Here is a 22,937-nt window from a genome sequence, read left to right as displayed (position 1 = left end):
TATCTTCCTATTTAAAATAATGCATTGAATGTCATACAATAATAGATCTATTGGCCTGCACAATGATAATGGCATGCAGGATGGGATTCTTGCTGTCTAGTACTTCCTCAACATTGTGTATAAATCATTTCCCTTCATGAAGTCCTTGGGATCCATTGGGCTGACATGAATAGTTTGGAAATCTTAATGGGCAGCGTCCTAATACTTGGATGCGCTGCAATTTGCATGATGTGGAGGTGACTCTGGAGATGAGCTACAATTCTAAGAGGGGAGCTGCCTGTCTTCAATTGGCTCAGGTGGAAGATGCTTGCGTCTAAATTTGAAAGTTCTGGGCTGAAGTTTCATTCCAAAGACTTGAACACATAATCTCGGCTGACACTTTGGTACAGTACAATGGGAGTGCTGTATTATCTTGGATAAGATATTACAATGAAGCACCGTCTGGTTGCTACAGTGGAAGTAAAAGTTCCCAAGGCACTATTTAGAAATATAGGAACATAGGAAGATGAGGGAGGCCATCTGGCCCTTCAATCCTGGTCTGCCATTTATTACAATCATGGCTGATCACCCAACTCAATAGCCTAACCCTGCTTTCTCCCCATACCTTTCGATCCCATTCACCACAAGTGCTATATCCAGAGCTTTATTTGAAGAAGGGAGGGGAATTTTCCTGGTGTTCTGGCCAATATGTATCCCGCAACCAATATCAGTCAAAGAGATTAACTTGTCATTTATCTCATTCATATTGGTGGGTCTTATGTGTGATTTCCTATAATTGCATTTTTCAGAAAAATGCACAGCCTAGATTATAGTCAAAGGGAGTCATAGAGCAATACAGCACAGAAACAGGCTCTTTGGCCCAACCGGTCCATGCCAACCATGGTGCCCTCCTAGCTAATCACAATTGCCCACATTTGGCCCATATCCCTCTAACCTTTTTCCATCCATGTATTTTCCAAATGTTTTTTAAATGTTGCTATTGAACCTGTCTCAATTGAAAAATTATGTCCTCTGGGTTGGAGTATAAATCCACAACTGTCATAAATGAACCAAGATTGATGAAATAGATGAAATGGGCTGTAACACTAATAGGTAGTAATTTTTCTCTCACATTTAGAATCACTACAGTGCAGAAGATGGCCGTTTGGCCCAACTAGACCGCACCGACAACAATCCCACCCAGGCCCTATCCCAAGTATTTATCCTGCTAATTTCCTGACACTCAGGAGCAACTTAGCATGGTCAATCCACTTAATCTGCACAACATGTGCAGGTTAGGTGGATAACCTGTGGGAGGAAACTGGAGCAGCTGGCTGAAACCCATGCAGACATGGGGAGAATGTGCAGATTCCACACGGTCACCCAAGGCCGGAATTGAACCTCAGCCGCTGTGCCACCCAGTTTCCTGAAATAAGTGACACAGCACAGACACATACCACTTCTTGGCTTTAAATGGGCAATAATTCAAGAAGACACATAAGGCAGAATTTTATGAAATTTTTTCCCAATGTCCAATGAGTGTAAAAATGGGAAAGTCGCTGTTCTATTTTTCAGGTGAGTTTTCACACCCAATTTTATTCACTCAGTCTTTGAAAAAAATGGGCTAGACCATTTCTAGCCACTGGAGATAGTGGGTATGGCCTAATTCTCCAGATAGCTAGCAGCTTAGATCAGAGCCACAAACTGCACATACGCAGGAAAAGCAGAAAATTAAAGCAGCTCTGCTGACAGAACTCACCTCACCCCCCCCACACCCAGGCCAGATACGGCCTCCCCTTCCCCATGGACATTGGAGACCCCCCCCAACATTACTGACCTAGTTACCCTCCCGACACCCTTGCATATGGCCCCCTCACCAGCCCCCCTTGTCCCAATGGCTGACTGAGATGACTCTCTCTCTCTCCCCTGCCCCCAATCATCACAGAGGCACAAATCCACTTCCCCCATCCCCACCCACTTCATCAGCACACCTGCAAGTGCTGACTTGGTTTCCCCTCCATGGCAACAAGGCAAACTGCTTTGAATTCACTGGAATGCTCTAACGGATGCGTGACTCACCCAAATTGCCTGCAACTGATCTGCTCTAACAAAGGAAAGCTCCATAAACATCTCAAGGATGGACAGACAAGCAGGCAGTGCAGGAAGATGGTCTCAAGGAAGACAGCCCTCCGATCTTCCAATCTTGCTCAATTGCTGAAAGCAGTAGAGGCAAGGCGGGACACCCTCTTCCACCCAGCAGGATGGTGTCCCAGAGGAAGGGGTGGAAACTCAGCCTGGGAGGCAGTGGCAGCATGCGTTAGTGCCAAGGCGCTGGCCAGGAAAACCGAGAAGTAGTGCCACAAGAAAGTGACTTTATCTGAGCAGCAAGGGTGAGTGTTGGAGATGCTCATTTAGCATTGTTGCCCTAAATGACCCCAGATCCCCCTCCACCCCACTCCCAGCACCCTACATGTTTTCATCCCCTTACCCCCAAGCACCTTTCTTCTCCCACCCAAGACTATCACAACCCTTGCCCTCTGAGGGCTACCCAGTGAAACCCTGCAGGACTTGTGCCATCAGATTTTATATGTCTCCTTCTGTCCCAGAGGAGAAGAATACCCGTAATCACAAGGAGAGGATGAAGACGCAGGGGTGCTGTGCCTGAGATCTGGGTCCTCCCCCTCTTTGAGGAGCAGGCACTGGAGCTTGTAGGAGAAGAGGGCATGTAGACCATTAGTGACAGTATGGTTGGGCTGGATCATAGAAGTGAGCACTTGCCAGTCCTCCACTCATTGGGGAAATCTCATACAAGTTGCATGTAGCCCTTGCACTTAATCATGCATCCTGGTGTTGCAGAAAGGAACCTCAATGTGCCTGGGCCACTGCCGCTCTCACCCATCCTGCCCCCGTCATTTTGGAAGACTCCTCGGAGGAAGTGTATGAAGGAACCTCTGAGGCCAGCACCAGTTTTGCATAAGCTTCCGCCTTGCAATCCACCATCCTAGAGACTCTCACATCGATGGGTCAAGTTAGTGGCGAGGCATCTGGGTCGCTCTCTGGGCTGTACGACACATCTGCTTATGTACATCAGATGGAGGAGGGAACATCTGAGGCCTCTGGCTCAAGGGGGCCTGCCAGAGGTGAGGATTCAGCTGGCCCCAGGCGAATGCTGGGCCTCTGAGATCACTTCTCCCTCAGCTGCTGGAGATGCAGTAACAGAGCCAGGGAATGTGGGAGTGGCTGACAGCAACACTGGACTGACTGCCAGGCTGTTGGGAGGAATCCCAAAGCTTTTGGGTGGACCAAAATTCATGCTGTCTTGTATGGTTCCTATGCCAACACAGCAAGGATGGCATCCATGTTGGAAAGCCTGGGACAGGAAATTCTCACCATGAGTGGCAGGCTCCAAGCAATGGCCAAGTCACAGCAGGCCACAGCAGAGCCCCATAGGGCCAAGGCTGAGGGCCTGAACAGGCTTCTCCAGATTCTGCGGCCCATGGCTGACAGGCTCGAGAGCTCGCAGGAGACCCAATGGAACAAGTGTGGAGACACAGAAGGCTATGGCTGCAGCCTTGAGAACATGGTGCACTCACAGAGGGTCATGGCTGAGGGGCTACAGAGCATGGCCCAGTCTCAGAGGGCATTTGCTGCTTCCATTGACAGGTGGCCTCCGACTCAGGGCCATCGTAGAGAGCTTGACCGCCATGGCAAGAACGCAAGTAGTCTTCCAGGACTGGCAGGGTCAGGTGATGCTGGAGCTTCTGGAGCTCTTTGCAGAAGCACTGTGATCCCATGGACTGACCCAGGGCCCAGAGGAATCCTGAGGGAGGAGGAAGGGCTCGAGCATCTGCCAGGGCCTTCCATCCAGGAGACTACAGCTGAGGTTTCACCTTCTGACTCTCCCCTTCCTGACACTGGGGCATCTCAGGGGCAGCGGGATGAAGAGAGTGTCATGGATATGCTCCTGACATATAGAAGCCATGATGTGGAGATGCTGGCATTGGACTGGGGTAAACACAGTAAGAAGTCTGACAACACCAGGTTTAAGTCCAACCAATTTATTTGATAGTAACCTCACAAGCTTTCGGGGTTTGCCCCTTCGTCACACTCGTCACACTTCATGTACCCTCAATACACTACAGTGGAAAGGCCTTAGACAGTGGCCTTTCCTCATCAAGTCTTTGTGGCTGCTGCCCAAACTTTACTGCACCCCTCAGCATATAGCACTGGATCTTTGTAATTTGCAATGTTCGGTTGTCGACAGCTGTTTGTATTGGAATATCAGCAAGTTTCAGGCAAATCAAAAAACACCTTTCATTGAGTTGATGGTCTTCCAGGAGCAGTTGATTAGTATGTCAATGAAGCAATTTTGCAAGAAACCTTGATTGGAAAATGCAAGTAACGAAATGCAAAATTAAAAAAAAACATTCATGGGATGTGGGTGTCACTGGCTGGGCCAGCATTTATTGCCCATTCCTAACTGCCCTTCAACTGAGTGGCTTCCTTGCTCACTTCAGAGGGAGTTAAGAGTTAACCACGTGACTACAGATCTGGAGTCAGATGTAGCTCAGACAGGAGGGTAGATTTCCTTCTCCTAAAAGATGTTAGAGAATCAGATGGGTTCCAAATTGTTAATGTAAATTCTGAACAGCACTGCTCCTTGAGAAACACCACCTTCAGAATACACTTTACTCCCGTTTTCTGTATTCTATCTTGAAGCCATTTGACAACAGTGTGCAACTTCTCCTGACTCCACATTCTCTGACTTTATTTATTAGTCTATTACAGAATCACAGAATTGCTAAGCTGCAGAAGAAGACCATTTGTCCCATTGTGTCCGCATCAGCTCTCCAAATGAGCATTATGAATTAGTACCATTCTCCTGCCTTTTTCCTGTACCCCTGCACTGTGTTTCCATTCAAATAATCATCTAATGCTCTCTTGAATGCTTCAATTAAACCTGCCTCCATTATACTTCCATGCAATGAATTCCACACCTGCTGCAAACCACTCATCGAATGAATTTTTTTTTCTCACATTTGCTTCTTTTGCAAATCACTTGAAATCAGTGCCCTCTATTCTTGATCCTTTTATGAGTGGGGACAATTTTCCCTGTCTACTCTTTCAGCCAATCCAGCCAGATGTTCATGATTTTGAACATCTCTATCAAATCTCTTCTTAGCTGCCTTCTCTTCAAGGAGAAAGTCTTAACTTTTCCAATCTATCCACATAATTGAAGTTTGTCATCCTTGAACCATTCTTGTAAACCTCTTTGGCACTCTATTCACATCCTTCCTAAAGTGTGACACCCTGAATTGTACACAAGCTGAGGTCGAACTATAGTCTTACGTAAGTTTAGCATAACCCCCTTGCTCTGGTATTCTATGCCACTTTAATAAAGCCTAGGATACTGCATGCTTTATTAATTACTCTTTCATTTCTCTGGCCATCTCTAATGACTTATACACACATTCACTACATCCCTCTGTGCCTACACCCTTTAAAATTGTATCCTTATTTTATATTGTCTCTCTATGTTCTTTCAATCAAAATGAATTACCTTACACTTCTTCATTTTCAACCTATCTGCCACCTATCTGCCTATTAAATCAACTTGTTTATGTCCTTTTAAAGTTCTACACTGTCCTCCTCAGTTTACAATGCATCCAGATTTTGTATCAGTTGCAAATTTTAAATTGACCCCTGCACACCAGGATTTAGCTCATTAGTACATTTCCCAGGGACCTCTGCTTTCTGTGAAACTTCACTACAAGCCTTCCTCCAATCAAAAAATAACTATTAATCATTACTTGCTGTTTCCTATTACACTGCCTATTCTGTATCCACATTTTTACTGTCCCTTCTATGAACTATAAGTTTTCTCTGAAATCTGTGGTGTGGCACTCTATTGAACGCCTCTGGAAGTCCATTTACACCATATCAACGGCATTACCCTCATCAATTCTCTCTGTTACCTCTTCAAAAGCTCCAGCAAGTTAGTTAAACACAATTTTTCTTAAAGATATCCATGTGGCTCTTTCTAATCAATCCACATTTTTGATGTGATTATTAATTCTATCCTGAATAATTGCTTCTCAAAGCTTCCCCATCATCAAAGTTAACCTATCTGGTCTGTAATTGCTGGGCTTAGCCTATTGATTTTTTTTGACCAAAGGCATAATGTTTGCAATTTTCTAATGCTGGCAGCATCCCTAAGTCGAGGGAAGATCAAAAAAGTATGTCCAGTGCCCCTGCTCACTTCCTCCAATATCTTTGGATGCATCTCACTTGGTCCTGGTTTCTTGTCAACTTTAGGAACTGACACCTTATCCATTACCTTCTCCTTATCGATTTTGAACCATTCTAGTGACAGAGTTTCTTCCTCCATTACCATGGCTTGGGTCTGCCTCCTTGGTAAAGACACATGCAAAATATTTGTTTAATACATTACAGGGCAACTTTTGAAAGCCCAGATACATTACATCTACTCTATTACCATTGTCTTTCTGTTACCTCGTCAAAAATTCAGAAAGGTTGGTCCAGCAAGGTTTTCTTTTTTGAAATCCATGCTAATTATTCGTTATTACATTTCTCTGACTCACTCATACTCCAGAAATTTGATCACACAATCCAGGCTGATACTTCAGTACAAAAGGAGCACTACATTGTGGGAGGAGCCAGATAGATACAATCCTGTTCTTATTTGCCTTAAGGGGTATGAAAATCCCATCCCATCTCTTTTTGATATGGAGGAGGGAAAGTGTCCTGGTCAATATTTATCTTTGAATCAAAAGTACATTATCTGATAACCAACTCTGATTTTTGTAGCTAAACAATGTACACTTGGTGGGGAAATGGATTAAATAACCGCCTTTAGATGGTGCTGCACTGGGAGTTGTGTTTGGGAAAATGCGTCACCTCTTCTGGCAATGTTGCCTGAGACCTGGGGAATGTGATTATATAAAGAGGAGCTAGGAGACAGTGTCAGATTGCGAGTGTGAGCAGCAGAACGTGTTAGTGTGTGATGGGTGAGGGTATGTTCCTATACTGGGGCTCTGGCTCCCCACCATGCTGGAGAATCATGCTCGTCTTGGAAGAGAAGAAATTGCAAGGATACCAGCACAAGATGTTATCCTTCGACAAGATGGAACAAAAATCAGCTGAAGTTATGGCAATAAATCCGAGGGGCGAGGTGACGACTGATAATATGATATTACCCTCCCTCGAGAAACTTTCTACGTTTTCTGTCATAGAGAAAATAGCTTGTAGCGTACTGGCTTCAAAAATGTTCAAATGTGTGTGGAAAAATCGAAAGATAAAAATCTGCCCTTAAAAATTTTTAATTTGCAAACATGGTTTTTATCATTACAGTTACCCAGTTTCCGTCATGGAGATAATATTTTGAACGAATCTTTTGGAGCCTGTCTGTATTTGGAGGTAAGATTTTTTTTAAAAAAAACCTATACGTATTTTACACTTAAGCAATTTTGGAAATGTTTGATTTCACATGTTGGAGCACAGTTATTCCAGTTGCTGCAGGTTCAGTGTCGGTGTGCTTCTGACGATGGCAAATATCCCATGTTTGAACGTGTTCGTTCTCTCCACTTGCAGAACCAATTCAAATCCCAAGGTACCCAGCTAATCCCAGACGCCGGAGATGAGCAGGCTGTTGTTTACCAGAGAATGCACGAGGTTCTTACTTTTCAGGAAAAACTGGGTGAGTCTCCCGAGCTTCTCGGCATTGCAGCTGTTGCCATGCTGTTTTCTTAAGAACGCAATGGGCACATCCCAGAGCTACAAAACGTTGTAGAATAGATAGCTGTGCTACCGAGTAATCTATCTCAACCACCCACCTCCCCCAGACATCCCACTGCACTTTAAAACCAACGAGCTACTTGTAAGGGAACTCAGCTTATTTTGAGGGGAGTGGGAGAGGAAAACTGGACAAACAAAAGAAGTATTTAATAATTTATAAAATGAGAACATACTGGATCCATTCTCCTCATCAGATGCTGCCTGTGCAGAGAGGCAATTAATGTTTTTATTCATTATTGGATGAAATGTCACTGACCTGAAATGATAAGCCCTGCTTTCTGTCCTTATCAGGTGTCTACAGCACTTCTGTTTTATTGTTTTTTTTCAGGTCTTGTTCTATAGTAGTCATTGAAGCCTGGATACTGATTTTTCTGTGGTTCCAGCCTCTGCACAGATCTGTGGGGCATTCAGTTGAATACTACAGTCTTAAGTTCTGTTTCATACCACTTTTATTTGCACATAAAGGGAAGCTATCTACATAACTACTTGTATACCTTTTTTGATGAAATTTTAGCTACAGTCGAGGTGACTGTTAAAATGGATGAGAAATGTTTACCAGTCTAGTCTTTGTAGAACATTACAGTGCAGAACAGGCCCTTTGGCCCACGATGTTGCGCCAACCAGTTAAAAAAACAATGACCCACTAATCTAAACCAATCCCTTTTTGTCCATAAACCTATCCACAGATCTCTTAAACGCCCCCAAACTAGGTGCATTTACAACTGCAGCAGGCAGGGCATTCCAATCCCTCACCACCCTCTGGGTAAAGAACCTACCCCTGACATCCGTCCTATAACTACCCCCCCCCCCCTTAATTTAAAGCCATGCCCCCTCGTGCTAGCTTTCTCCATCCGAGGAAAAAGGCTATCACTATCCACCCTATCTAAACCTCTAATCATCTTATATGTTTCAATAAGATCCCCTCTTAGCTGCCGCCTTTCTAGCGAAAACAACCCCAAATCCCTCAGTCTCTCCTCATAGGACCTCCCCTCCATACTAGGCAACATCCTAGTAAACCTCCTCTGCACCCTCTCCAAAGCCTCCACATCCTTCCTGTAATGTGGGGACCAGAACTGCACACAGTACTCCAAGTGCGGCCGCACCAGAGTTGTGTACAGTTGCAACATGACGCTGCGACTCCTAAATTCAATCCCCCTACCAATAAACACCAAGACACCATATGCCTTCTTAACAACCTTATCTACTTGATTCCCAACTTTCAGGGATCTATGTACACATACACCTAGATCCCTCTGTTCATCCACACTATTCAAAGTCCTCCCGTTAGCCTTATACTCACACATCTGTTATTCCTACCAAAGTGAATTACCTCACACTTCTCCGCATTAAACTCCATCCGCCACCTCTCAGCCCAGCTCTGCAACCTGTCTAAGTCTCCCTGCAAACTATGACACCCTTCCTCACAATCTACCACACCTGACTTTGGTGTCATCAGCAAATTTACTAATCCACCCAACTATACCCTCATCCAGATCATTAATAAAAATTACAAACAGCAGTGGCCCCAAAACAGATCCCTGAGGCTCACCACTCGTAACTGAACTCCATGACGAATATTTACCATCAACCACCACCCTCTGTCTCCTATCTGCTAGCCAATTCCTGATCCAATTCCCTAGACTACCCTCAATCCCATACATCTGCATTTTCTGCAGAAGCCTACTATGGTGAACCTTATCAAACGCCTTACTAAAATCCATATATACCACGTCAACTGCCTTACCCCCATCCACCTCTTTGGTCACTTTCTCAAAAAACTCAAGGTTAGTAAGGCATGACCTACCCGCTACAAAACCATGCTGACTATCACCAATCAATTCATTACTCTCCAAATAACTATAAATCCTATCCCTAATAATTTTTTCTAAAACCTTGCCCACAACAGAAGTAAGACTCACCAGTCTATAATTCCCGGGGAAGTCTCTGTTCCCCTTCTTAAACAATGGGACAACGTTCGCTATCCTCCAATCTTCCGGTACTATACCAGAGACCAACGACGACCTGAAGATCAGAGCCAGAGGCTCTGCAATCACCTCTCTTGCCTCCCAGAGAATCCTAGGGTAAATCCCATCCGGACCAGGGGACTTATCTATTTTCAAACCCTCTAGAATATCCAGCACATCCCCCTTATCAACTGCAATACTGTCTATTTTACACCCCTGCAACCCAGTGTCCTCCTCAGCTATATTCATGTCCCCCTGCGTGAACACTGAAGAGAAATATTGGTTCAATGCCTCTCCAATCTCTTCCGGTTCCACACACAACTTCCCTCTGCTGTCTGTAACTGGCTGTAATCTTGCCCTAACCAACCTTCTGTTCTTGACATACCTATAGAACGCCTTAGGATTCTCCTTAATCCTATCAGCCAAAGTCTTCACATGTCCTCTTTTAGCCCTTAACTCACTCTTCAACTCCCTCCTAGTCAATCTAAAGCTTTCTAATGCACTGCCTGAGCCCTCAAGCCTCATCTGAACATAAGCCTCCTTTTTCTCTTTAACCAACGAATCAACTTTTTTAGTGCACCACGGTTCCCTAGCCCTACCAAATCCTCCTTGCCTGACAGGGACATACCTATCACGGACTCGCAGTAGCTGCTCCTTGAAAAAACTCCACATTTCAGGTGTTCCTAGTCCAACCTATGCTTCCTAATTCTCTCCTAATAGCCTCATAATTACCCTTCCCCCCCGCTAAAACTACTGACCTGAGGTTCATGCCTATCCCTTTCCATCACTAAGGTGAACATAACTGAATTGTGGTCACTATCACCAAAATGCACACCAACTTCCAAGTCTAGCACCTAGTCTGGCTCATTTCCCAGCACCAAATCCAATATAGCCTCACCTCTAGTTGGCCTATCTACATACTGAGTCAAAAAACCTTCCTGCATGCTTTGTACAAAAACTGACCCCTCTAACGAGCTAGAGCTATAGCAATTCCAGTCAATATTAGTAAAGTTAAAGTCCCCCATAACAATTACCCTATTACTTTCACTCCTAACCAGGATCGTCTCTGCAATCCTTTCCTCAACCTCTCTAGAACTTTTAGGAGGTCTATAAAAGACTCCCAACAGGGTGACCTCTCCTCTCCTATTTCTAATCTCCGCCCATACTACCTCAACAGACAAGTCCTCATCAAACTTTTTGTTTGCACTTTCTATCTATATTCTGTTTTTAAAAGTTAACAGCTTCTATTATTGCTGAAAATATTTATTTGTAAATGCTACAATTGAGTTTTGAGGGTTCCAGATCCTTTCAGTTGTGGTTAATGAGCTGGAAGGGATGAGCTATAGATTATTATATCCTTATCCATGATCTAAAACAACCACCATGATGATGCACTTTACACTTGATATTGAATTAAAATCTAAACATGGATACAGTATAAAAGTAAGCCTGCAACAACTCAACACAGTTTTGGTGACACTGCATTTGGTGGGCCACATAAGTTTTGGTCTCCTTACTTGGTAGCGATGCACCAGCATTGGAAACAGTTCAGAAAAGGCTCACCTACGCTGATCCCAGGGATAAAAGGGCATGGATAGCCAGATCCACCATGATTGCATTGAATGGTGGAACAGATGTGAGCAGTTCTTGTGACTTACTCTTAGTAATCAGATTTATTTACCATATCTTATGGTGGCACAGTGGTTAGCATTGCTGCCTCAGTGCCAGGGACCCAGATTCAATTCTTGGCTTGGGTCACTGTCTGTGTGGAGTTTGCACATTCCCCCTGTGTTTTTGCATGAGTTTCCTAGAGGTGCTCCAGTTTCTTCCCACAGGCCAAAGATGAATTGGTGAATTGACTATGCAAAATTCTTCCAGTGTAATTGAACAGGTGCTAGAATGTGGCAATTAGGAGTTTTTTTTTTACAGTATCTTCATTGTAGTGTGAATGTAAGCCTACTTGTGACTAAAACTTTATCTTCAATATTAATGTGTCCTATGCATTCAGCATTCCATGAATCCAATTTCCAGATATTTGCATACATGGTGAGCATATGTTGTATCTGAGAATTCTGTCAGATGTTTTGAGGAATGTGTGTATATATAACAGGTGGTGGTGCTGGAAGCCTTAAAGTGCATCAAGGTGGATAGATCCCTGGAGACCTGAGAAAGTGTATCCCAGGACGCTAGGTGGCTAGGGAATAAATTGCGAGTCCCCTAGCAGAGATATTTGAATCATCAGTAGTCATAGGTGAGGTGCCTGAAGATAGGAGGGTGGCAAATATTGTGCCTTTGCTTAAGAAGGGCTGCAGGGAAAAGCTTGAACTACAGGCCGGTGAGCCTCACATCTGTAGTGGGTAAGTTATTGACATTTTAAGAGGATATACAGGCATTTACAGATGCAAGGACTGATTAGGGACAGTCAGCCAGGCTTGAGTGGAAAATCATGCTACTGTCAGACCTTCACCTCATGTCCCTGGTACTAGCAGTATGCCTCAGGGATCAGTGCTGGGTCCACTTATTTGTCATTATATTAATGATTTGGATGAGAATATAGGAGGCATGGTTAGTAAATTTGCAGATGGCACTAAGATTAGTGGACAGTGAAGGCCAGTGGGCTGACGAATGGCAGATGGAGTTTAAATAAACAAGGTGATTCATTTTGGTTGGTTGAACCAGGACAGGACTTCAGTTAATGGTAGGGCATTGGGGAGAGTTATAGAAGAAAGATCTAGGGGTACAGATTCATAGCTCCTTAAAAGTGGAGTCACAAGTGGATGGACTGGTGAAGGCATTTGGCATGCTTTGTTTCATTGGTCAGAACATTGGATATAGTAGTTGGGATGTTTTGTTGAAATAGTATAAGACATTGGCAAGGCTGCACTTGGAATATTGTGTACAGTTCTGGTCACCCTATTGTGGAAAGTTTATTAAACTATAAAGAGTGCAGAAAAGATTTGGTAGGATGCTACCAGGACTTGATGGTTTGAGTTCTAAGGTGAGGCTGGATAGAATGGCTTTTTTCTGCTCTGGAGCATAGGAGGTTGAGGGGTGATTTTATGGAGCTCTGTAAAATAATGAGGGGCATAGGTTGGCTAGATAGTCAATATTTTTCCCCAAAGGCAGGGGAGTCTGAAACTAGAGGGCATAGGTTTAAAGTGAGAGGGGAGAGATACAAAAGGGTCCAGAGAGGCAATTTTATCACAAGGTAATGAGTGCCTGGATCAAGCTGCCAGAGGTAGTAGTAGAGGTGGGTACAATTGTCTCAAAAACATTTAGACAGTTAGGTGGGTAAGATCCATATATAGAAATATGGGCCAAATGCAGGCAATTGGGACTTGCTCAGGGCCCTTTTTAAAAAAAAAAGGCAGCATGGACAAGTTGGGCTGAAGGGCATGTTTTCATGCTGTAAACCACTGACTCTAAACTGCTGTTACTCCTACACTTCCTGAAAATGAGTTTTAATCCATTATCTCCAACGTTATCTTGTTCACAGGTGCTGTGATCTATTATACCTTGAAGGTTCCAGAGAGTGAGCGTCATGATTCTGCTATGGAGCGGAACAAAAAGACTCTGTATGAAGAGTTGATGCTGTGGGAAGGATACCTTGGAAAGGTAAAGAGGGATTAGTGTAACCAGGGAGAAGCTGTCAAACAGGAAACAAACCACTTCAGTAAACAGGAGCACAGTCTGGTGTTGCATCTGGGGACATTAAACACTCTTATCTAAGTCCATCACTTCACCATATTTGACTTTCTCTTATGCAACAAATTTCTTGTCAATCCATCTAGGCTGTGGACCAAAAATACCTGTTTGTGCAGCCTTGTGTTGTACTTTTGTTTTATAGCCCTTTTATTTTTGGGTGCCTTTCTGTAAAATGTCTTAAGTTTAAAGTTTATTTGTTAGTGTCAAAGTAGGCTTGCATTAACACTGCCATGAAATTACTGTGACAATCCCCTAGTCACCACACTCCGCCTGCTCAGTCACACTGAGGCACCGAATGAGCACATCTTTCAGACTGGGAGGAAACCCAAGCAGACACTAAGATTGTGCCAACTCCACACAGTGACCCAAGCTGGGCATTGAACCTGGGTCCCTAGCTAACTGCTGTACCACTGCTATCCCACCAGTCCAGTGTATATATTTTCTGCTAATGCTGTAGTACTTTGTTGCAGTCCTTTGAAGAATAAATTGGTGAGTTTATTCCTTTCCAGTACAAAGCTGGCCTGATTGCTTCATTTTTATTAAACTGGCCATCAGACAAGATTTTCCATTAACCTCTTACTGAAGATTTAATCTTTTCCCTGATTTCACTCCAATGGTTTCATTTTGGTTTATGAAGCCTTCGTTTGGGCAGTAATAATTAATGAAGAGATTTGGTTACCAGTTGGGAATTCAATAATGCAGAATACTTGGTGCTTGAAACAGCTGGGATTAAATCCCAATTGCTGATGGGACAAATGTGGTGGGGTTTTCTCTTGTCCTCCCAGATTTGCCTGGGTATAGCCTGGCAAAGTGGTCCCAGTGACTCAGGACAAAAGCTATTGAAGTGGCTTTAAAAATGGGGCCAGACTTGTTACTGCAATCTTTCACAATTTTCATTCCTTTTATCTTTCAGTTGGATCCTGATTCTTATCTTGCTGGGAAAAACTTCACAATGGCAGATGTAATGTTGTTCCCACAAGTAGCCTATGCTGTTCGTTTTGGGTAAGTTGCTCACTGCTTCAATTATCTGCACTTGTTCTGCAACTGGTTCCAAAATTGATTGTAAAGCACATCTTTGTATCTTGTAGGTTTGTTATATAGAACATGGCACAGAAACATGCTTACCTGGTTCATGCTGGTGTCTTTTCTCAAGTAGTGCTTCTCCTACCTTTCCTCACTTGTCAGGATAACCCTCTGTCTCATTGTGTATGTCTTTCCTCTTGATCATCTATACTGCCCCAATTACCCTTATGGACATTCTAATATGGAACTTGAGAAATTGTTTCTGAATTTCTGATTGAAACTAGCTTTTCATTTTGGCTTTTAACATGCATTGAATTTAAATTTCATTAAATCTTCATCCAAGTTTGTGACTATCCTGTTAATTGGCTACTAGTTCTTCTGCCCTTAGCATTAATAGCATCATTAACCTTCTCTTGACAGAAGCAATCCAGCCTGTTCACTCTTCCCTGATAAATATTATCTTGCATTTCTAATATTCAAGCAGATCTTTGGGCACCATTTATACAGTGCCTGTATTTTTTGGGCATCAATCAGGGCTGCAAAAAATGCTTCAAGTGTGGTCCTACCAAATAATATCTTAACCACACAACCTACTCTTCAATTGCATCCCTCAGAAATGAAGCTCAATATGATTCAAACCTGTGGTGATCTGTGTATCTACTCCCAATCATTTTCCTCCATAGGACAAGGCATCACATGATCAAATGAATTATCTGACTTGATCGTGTGAACCAGTAGACTAGCTGATTGAAGCAGCACTTTCATGTTGTCCTTACTTTTTTTTTGCAGGTCCACTTCCATTTTATATCTACTTTGTAAAGAAACAGTGACACTAACAAGTCTGGCAGAAACTTCCTGAAATAATTTGCCATGCCCAGAAATGACCTAAGCTCAGGCACACTTCTGATAGTTTTGCCTTCATCTTCCACTGGGGACAAACCCTGAACTGATTTGTGACCCTGTGCTTGGAAGATGCACTTCCTACTCTTCAGGAACAGCCATGTCTATGAAGAATCTCTAACATATGATCCAGGTTGCAGATGTGCTCATCAGTTTTTCTTCAGTTGTGTGTGACATGGGGACATTGCCTCACAGTGCCAGGGACCTGGGTTTAATTGCAGCCTTGGGTGACTGTGTAAAGTTCTAACATAGAACATAACAGCGCAGAACAGGCCCTTTGGCCCACGATGTTGTGCCGACCAATTAAAAAGCAATGACCCTCTAACCTAAACCAATCCCTTTCCATCCATAAACCTATCCACAAATCTCTTAAATGCCCCCAAACTAGGCGCATTTACAACTGCAGCAGGCAGGGCATTCCAATCCCTCACCACCCTCTGGGTAAAGAACCTACCTCTGACATCCGTCCTATAACTACCACCCCTTAATTTAAAGCTATGCCCCTTCGTGCTAGCTTTCTCCATCCGAGGAAAAAGGCTATCACTGTCCACCCTATCTAAACCTCTAATCATCTTATGTTTCAATAAGGTCCCCTCTTAGCTGCCTTCTTTCTAACAAAAACAACCTCAAATCCCTCAGTCTCTCCTCATAGGACCTTCCCTCCATACCAGGCAACACCCTGGTAAACCTCCTCTGCACCCTCTCCAATGCCTCCACATCCTTCCTATAATGTGGGGACCAGAACTGCACACAATACTCCAAGTGCGGCCGCACCAGAGTTTTGTACAGTTGCAACATGACACTGCGGCTCCTAAATTCAATCCCCCTACCAACAACCTTATCTACTTGATTCCCAACTTTCAGGGATCTATGTACACATACACCTAGATCCCTCTGTTCATCAACACTATTCAGAATCCTACCGTTAGCCCGATACTCTACACATCTGTTATTCCTGCCAAAGTGAATTACCTCACACTTTTCCACATTAAACTCCATCTGCCACCTCTCGACCCAGCTCTGCAACTTGTCCAAGTCTCTCTGTAAACTATGACACCCCTCCTCACTATCTACCACACCTCTGACTTTGGTGTCATCAGCAAATTTACTAATCCACCCAACTATACCCTCATCCAGATCATTAATAAAAATTACAAACAGCAGTGGCCCCAAAACAGATCCCTGAGGCACACCACTTGTAACCGAACTCCATGACAAATACTTACCATCAACCACCACCCTCTGTCTCCTATCTGCTAGCCAATTCCTGATCCAATTAACTAAATCATCCTCAATCCCATACATCTGCATTTTCTGCAGAAGCCTTCCATGGTGAACCTTATCAAATGCCTTACTAAAGTCCATATATACCACGTCAACTGCCTTACCCCCATCAACTCTTTGGTCACTTTCTCAAAAAACTCTAAGGTTAGTAAGGCATGACCTACCCTCCACAACCATGCTGACTATCTCCAATCAATTCATTACTCTCTAAATAACTATAAATCCTATCCCTAATAATTTTTTCTAAAACCTTGCCCACAACAGAAGTAAGACTCACCAGTCTATAATTCCCGGGGAAGTCTCTGTTCCCCTTCTTAAACAATGGGACAACATTTGCTATCCTCCAATCTTCTGGTACTATACCTGTGACCAATGACAACCTGAAGATCAGAGCCAGAGGCTCTGCAATCGCCTCTCTTGCCTCCCAGAGAATCCTAGGGTAAATCCTGTCCGGCCCAGGGGACTTACCTATTTTCAAACCCTCAAGAATATCTAGCACGTCCTCCTTATCAACTGCAATACTATCCAGTTTACAACGCTGTAACCTGGATAGTATTGCAGTTGATAAGGAGGATGTGCTAGATATTCTTGAGGGTTTGAAATCCTGGGTTCCCTCCCACACTCCCAAATGTGCAGGTTAGATGGATTGGCCTTGTTTAAAAATTGACTCTTTAGAGTCCCAAGATGTGTAAGTAAGGGGGGATAGGGCCCAGGTGGGATGCTGTTTCAGAGAGCTGGTGCAGTTTTGATGGGCCAAATGGCCTCCTTATGCACCAGGGATTCTGATTCCTGTGATCAGAATGTTGTCAATGGTGAACTGTTGCATGAGGAATCCCCTGCAACTGTTTCATTTTAACCTCTGGAAAATCACCAGACTGGAGGAAACCCAAAAATCACATGTATCTGAACAAATCCTTGTGTTGATTGTGACATACTGTTAAGTCATCCTCTAACAGAAGTGGTGAGTAGCTGTGGCTCATGTCCAGTTTTGAGTGTCTTGCCTCCTAAGAGCATTGAAAACAGATCTTCCATATGCAGCAACAAGTAAACATCCAGCTTAGTTTATAATCTTCATATACACACCATACCATCACTTAAGAACAGGAGCAATTGGAGCTGCCCAATATGAGAATTGAATGGGCTCAATTGTTCCAGTTCTTGCGGGTCACTCCAACTCTCCACTTTGCCTTTCAAGGCCTAAGGCTTGAAGCATCTCCAAACAACTTTAGAACACAGAACAAAACCAGCCTGGGAAACAGGCCCTTCAGCCCAACAAGCCCGTGCTGCCATCTCAACACCACCAGTCCCCCTCTCCACCCGTGACCCCTGTCTAATGTTTTATGGCCATCCAGATTGAGGGAATCTGATTTAGGAACAATTTATTCCTGCCAATCAGCCTAACCACACATCTTTTGGGGTGTGAGAGGAAACTGGAGCACCTGGAGAAAACCCACACAAGCATGGAGAATGTGCAAACTCCCACAGACACTGGCCCAAATCCATGTGTCTGCACAGCAATTAGCGATAGTCACTGAGCTGTCATCTTGCCCAGTATTTTGTCCAGTTTAGGCACACTAATGACATGAAGCACTAGGCCAATCTCAAACAACCAAGAGCAGCCCCAGTATGACTCATCATGTGTATGCCCCTTGTTGGACACAATGCGGACTGACTTAAAACCTGTGAATGAAATGCACTACTATGCAATGTACCCTGTTCATCTGAGTTCAGTGGAATTTTACTGTGCCAGTTATGCTGTAGTAAACTAGGTCCGTTCTTTTATCACCAGAAGTCATGCTCTGCTTCTTGGCTGTTGTATGCAATGTTCACCTCATGCCCTGAGCAATGGTATACCCTCCTATGTACATCTGAAGTTGGATCACTGCTTAAGTAAGGGTTGGTGCCTGCTTAGAGCCTCAAGTCTTCCTGTGGATTGGCTCCCTCATTACAGATGCAGGAACTCGCATGTCCACCTCCATATCTTGCCATTGACTGCCACTGTAGCATAGTCAGCATGCCCCTCTCTCTAAGCATATAACTGCTTCTGTGCTTTCCAAGTGATGTTTAGCTGACTGAGGCTCTTCAAATTTGATTTCCCTGGTCTGCCTTTGACTTACTCTTGATTTCCCTGAATTTCTTCACTAAATTACCCTTTTTGTTGCAATGGTGACAAACAGCATCCATAAACTTGCAATGATTGGCTTGGTGTGTCCCTCCACACCTTAAAGTTCCATTGCTTTGACCTCTCTGCTTACAATATTTTTCATGATGCACTGCACCTGCCTATGTACCACCCTTGACCTTTTGAATATATTTTGCATTGCTGGCAACCCTCTCCATGCCATGAATTTAAGAGGCACCTTGAAGTCAGTGTGCCTCCTCCCAACAAATAATGCTGTGCTCATTAATTCCACAAGCTATCATTAATGGGGGGACTTAGTATTGTGGTGCTTGAGTACAACTAAATCAACAAACAATGTTACCTGGTTTCTGTAAGTGCAGCTAAATTCCTCACTAACTTTTAGGCAAATGATACAAAAATTGGGGGAGTGGGAGGAGGTTTGTCAGGATACAGTAGGATATAAATCAGCTGGAGATTTGGGGCCAAAAGATGGCAGATGGAATTTAACCTGCACAAATGTGTGGTGATGCAATTTGAAAGGCCTACTGCAGAAGTAAAGTGTGTAGTAAGTGGTAGACCCCTTAAATATTAGTATACAGAGGGATCTAAGTGCAAATTCACAATTCCATGAAGGTGGTCAAGAAGGTGCATGGCATGCTGGCATTTATCAGTTGGGGTGCTTGAGTATTGGAATTGGAAAATCATTTTGCAGTTCTAAAAAAGGTTTGGTTAGGCCACATCTGTAGTATTGTATACAATTCTGGTCACCACACTACAGGAAGGAAGTTGATGCATTGGAAAGGGTGCAGAAGAGATTTACTGGGATGTTGCCTGGTTCAGAGGACATGGACTATGAAGAAAAGTTGAACAAACTTGGATTGTTCTGAGGCATTGGAGGATGAGGGATGTGATAAGTTCAGAAGATTATGACAGGCTTGGATAGAGTGGATAGTCAGCCTTTCCCAGGGTCAAAGGGTTAGCTACTCATGGGTATAGAGGGAAAGTTTTTCAGAAGGTGTTGAATGCCTGGAACATCCTGCCAGAGGAGCTGGTGTTGGAAGCAGATTCTAGAACCACTTTCAAGAGTTTTTTGCATAGATACATGAATAAGCAGGAAATATGGACCACAGAGGCAAGAAAATATTAGAGGCATATGTCAGTACAGACTTGGTGGGCCAAAAGGCCTGTTTCTCTACTGTGCTCTTTAACTCATGAACCCACTGACCAGAGCTGTCAATCACTGATCCCATTGCAAACTAGCTTCTCTGAAAATCTTTGTAGCACCATGAATTGTTCTTTTATCTTGCTGTTTTCTCAGTCAAAAAGCCCTGGTAACTTGGCCACTTAGTTGAATTTGTTAATATTCAATCTTGTAAAAATATCAAAATACAGTACAGATGGACTTAAACTTGAAGTAACTAATTACATAGGCCCTAGTAAGATTAAACTCAACCTGTGCCACTGATGTTACTGACATGCTCAGTAAAAACATCTGTACATGCCTTCAAATAAGGAGGTACTTATTATAACACAATTACCTCATTCAGCTGCATATGTTTTTCTTGTCAAAAATAATGCCTATCTATATTGAGAAATTTCAGCCATACTTGTGGTGTGGTGGTATAATCCTTCATTTTGACTATCTTGTCAATTTGTCTGGAAAATTAAGGTTTTTTTGAAGTCTTGTTAAGTAACTCAGTGTTGCTTGTTCTTTTGCTTCCTGTCTTCCAACTAGCTATTGTGTCCTCTGACTCAACATGCTCTAACATTGCTCATTTGGCAGTGATACTTTTTTATTGAATGCATCTTTGCACATTACACTTGCTGTGTTGCCTTCATCTACTCTTCAGTTTGACTAACTTAATGGAAGGTTGACCTTTCCCTTTATGAAAATAGGCCAATAAGATTGCCATTCTAGGTTTATCTATTGTCTCTGTCTCTGGTTTACTATGAGCTGACTGGTATGTTGTTCCCTCTTGCAGTATTTCCTTTCCTGATTAAGTTAACATAATTATACTTCCTTAGACTCTAAAGTTTCAGATGGAATCAGTTCAGTCCAAACACTTATCATTTGAATTTAGTTTTCCTATTGTGGTTCTTATTGAAAATCATTCCTCGTGTCAATTGATTTGCCTCCTAATCACTAATTTGATGTGGAGATGCTAGCATTGGACTGGAGTGGGCACAACACCAGGTTAAAGTCCAACACCTTTATTTGGTAGCATGAGCTTTGAGTGCTGCTCCTTCAAGTGAGTGAGCCACTCTAACCACAGAACTTTAACTTGGTATTGTGAGGCTTCTTAATATAACTTGATGTCTCTTCCATTTCATTGAGTTTTAATCTTGATCTGACTTTCATTTTGTACCCAAATATATTTTGCTTATAATATCAGTTCCTGTCTTCCATCTTAATTGCTATTCTTAGTTTTTTATCTCCCTCAAGTTCATCTTTGTCCATGTACTTGGTGTTGCCCTCTTTTTTACTTCCTTGTCATCCATGCCATCTTAATTTTAGTCTGGATTCCATTCAGGAGGGATTGTATTTTTCCTGGATTCTCAGCTTCAATTGCTGATCATTGTAAACTTTTGGTTTCCCAACTAATAATCTTGATCCCTAGTACCTTGGTCCTTTTGTAACTACTTTTATTGTGGTCACTATTACCTTGATTTTCACTTTCTTTTCTATTCCCCATTTTTGGACCCAGTAGCAAATCCTGCCTATTGCATTTCTTTTCAAAGCAATCCTGTACATATTGTTGGAACTCCATTCCCTTAATCCCCTCTTGTATATCTCTTCAGGCTTAGGATACTAAGTATTTTGGTTTAAATTATAATTCTGTACAAATGTCTAAAACCAGTGTGAACTGTATAATGGGGTGGAGCTCACTGAAGGCTTTTCACTCAGCCTCAAGAATACCTACAAATCTCCAAATTTTCCTCATGCTGTTGGAAACTCCATTGCCTTTTCATCAAACTGGTAATGGTTAAAATAATCAAATCTGGGCCAAGATTCTCAGTGTCCAACAGGCAGGAAAATGGGAATTTCCTGCCTCTTTGGGCATACTTGCCTGAACAAATCTGAAACACTGCATCAAAGACTGCCTCAGAAGGATTCATGCTGGTACATGGGAGGCAGGGCCAATACCTGCTGGAGAGACTGGAATCTGTGTTGAGAAAGCCACTGGGCATGTGTAGATCTGTCAGCATGAAGATCAGCATATGTGCACTGCCCTCTCACCCCCTTAAGTGAGGATCTCTGTTCCCTGTTAATGGGGGAACAGTTGCAAGCCATGCTAACTTCAGGAGGGTGGGGGGGGGAGGTTGGTGTGGAGGAGGAGTGGTAAGAGAACTAGTGTGCCTGGAGAATATTGTCAGGATGATTATGCTTGAAAACAGGCTTTGGAGACTTGCAATCAGCCAGATGCCAGTTGTATGTCCAGCTGATTTCTTCTCTGGGCCTGCTGCTCTACTTTTTTCAGTAACAGCAGCTGCCCACAAGAGGGCACTCCAACATCTTAAATAGTTGGTGTAAGGGCAAGAGAAGTTATTTGAAGCCATGCCATGAATTCCATTGTTCTAACAAATCATTTTGATCTTTTCAGATTATCAACTGATAAGTATCCCAAGCTGGTGGAGTACTACAATAGACTGAGAGAGCGACCCAGCATCCAAGCTTCATGGCCTCCCCATTGGAAGGAGAACCCTCCAACCATGGACGTTTTGAAAGATGTTTGAGTTTGACAATTTCTGAATCATTTGCATCAATAACAGATCCTTTATGCATTACTTGTGTTGGCCTTTGCATAAAGATTAACTTTTGTCATGGTGCAGTGTGTCATTGCTCTGTTAAACCTTATTAAAATATTATTGTAACAAATGTAGCTTTACTGAGTATTCATCTTTCATCTATACCAATCTAAAAGTACTTTGTTTGAGTGGCAAGAGCAGCATGTTGTCCTGAAGGTGGTGCTAGACATCCATGAACCAATGCAGTGTGGTGATTTTTGCTGAAATGAAATTTCCAGGTTGTGACCTAGCAGGTATATTAGCAAAATTAATGCTACTGCTACAGGGAGGGGGAAAGTGTTCCCATGTGCCTGCTGCCTTGGCCCTGTGAGGTGGCTGGAAATGTGGAATTGCAGTTA

General features: G+C 43.1%; 1 protein-coding gene across 1 annotated transcript; it reads left to right on the top strand.

Annotated features, from left to right (window-relative positions):
- Positions 1-6,924: 6,924 nt before the first annotated feature.
- Positions 6,925-22,673, top strand: LOC145342041 (glutathione S-transferase A-like). The gene is made up of 6 exons (XM_080187204.1): positions 6,925-7,171; positions 7,351-7,416; positions 7,591-7,696; positions 13,255-13,373; positions 14,377-14,465; positions 22,395-22,673. Exons 1-6 carry the CDS (start codon positions 7,004-7,006, stop codon positions 22,525-22,527), a joined length of 681 nt encoding a protein of 226 aa, XP_080043330.1. The 5' UTR covers positions 6,925-7,003; the 3' UTR covers positions 22,528-22,673.
- Positions 22,674-22,937: the final 264 nt, after the last annotated feature.

The sequence above is a fragment of the Carcharhinus amblyrhynchos genome, chromosome 4, assembly GCF_965287045.1.
Source record: "Carcharhinus amblyrhynchos chromosome 4, sCarAmb.v2.hapA, whole genome shotgun sequence".
Taxonomy (NCBI): domain Eukaryota; kingdom Metazoa; phylum Chordata; class Chondrichthyes; order Carcharhiniformes; family Carcharhinidae; genus Carcharhinus; species Carcharhinus amblyrhynchos.
This window is presented reverse-complemented; position numbering and strand designations above follow the sequence as displayed.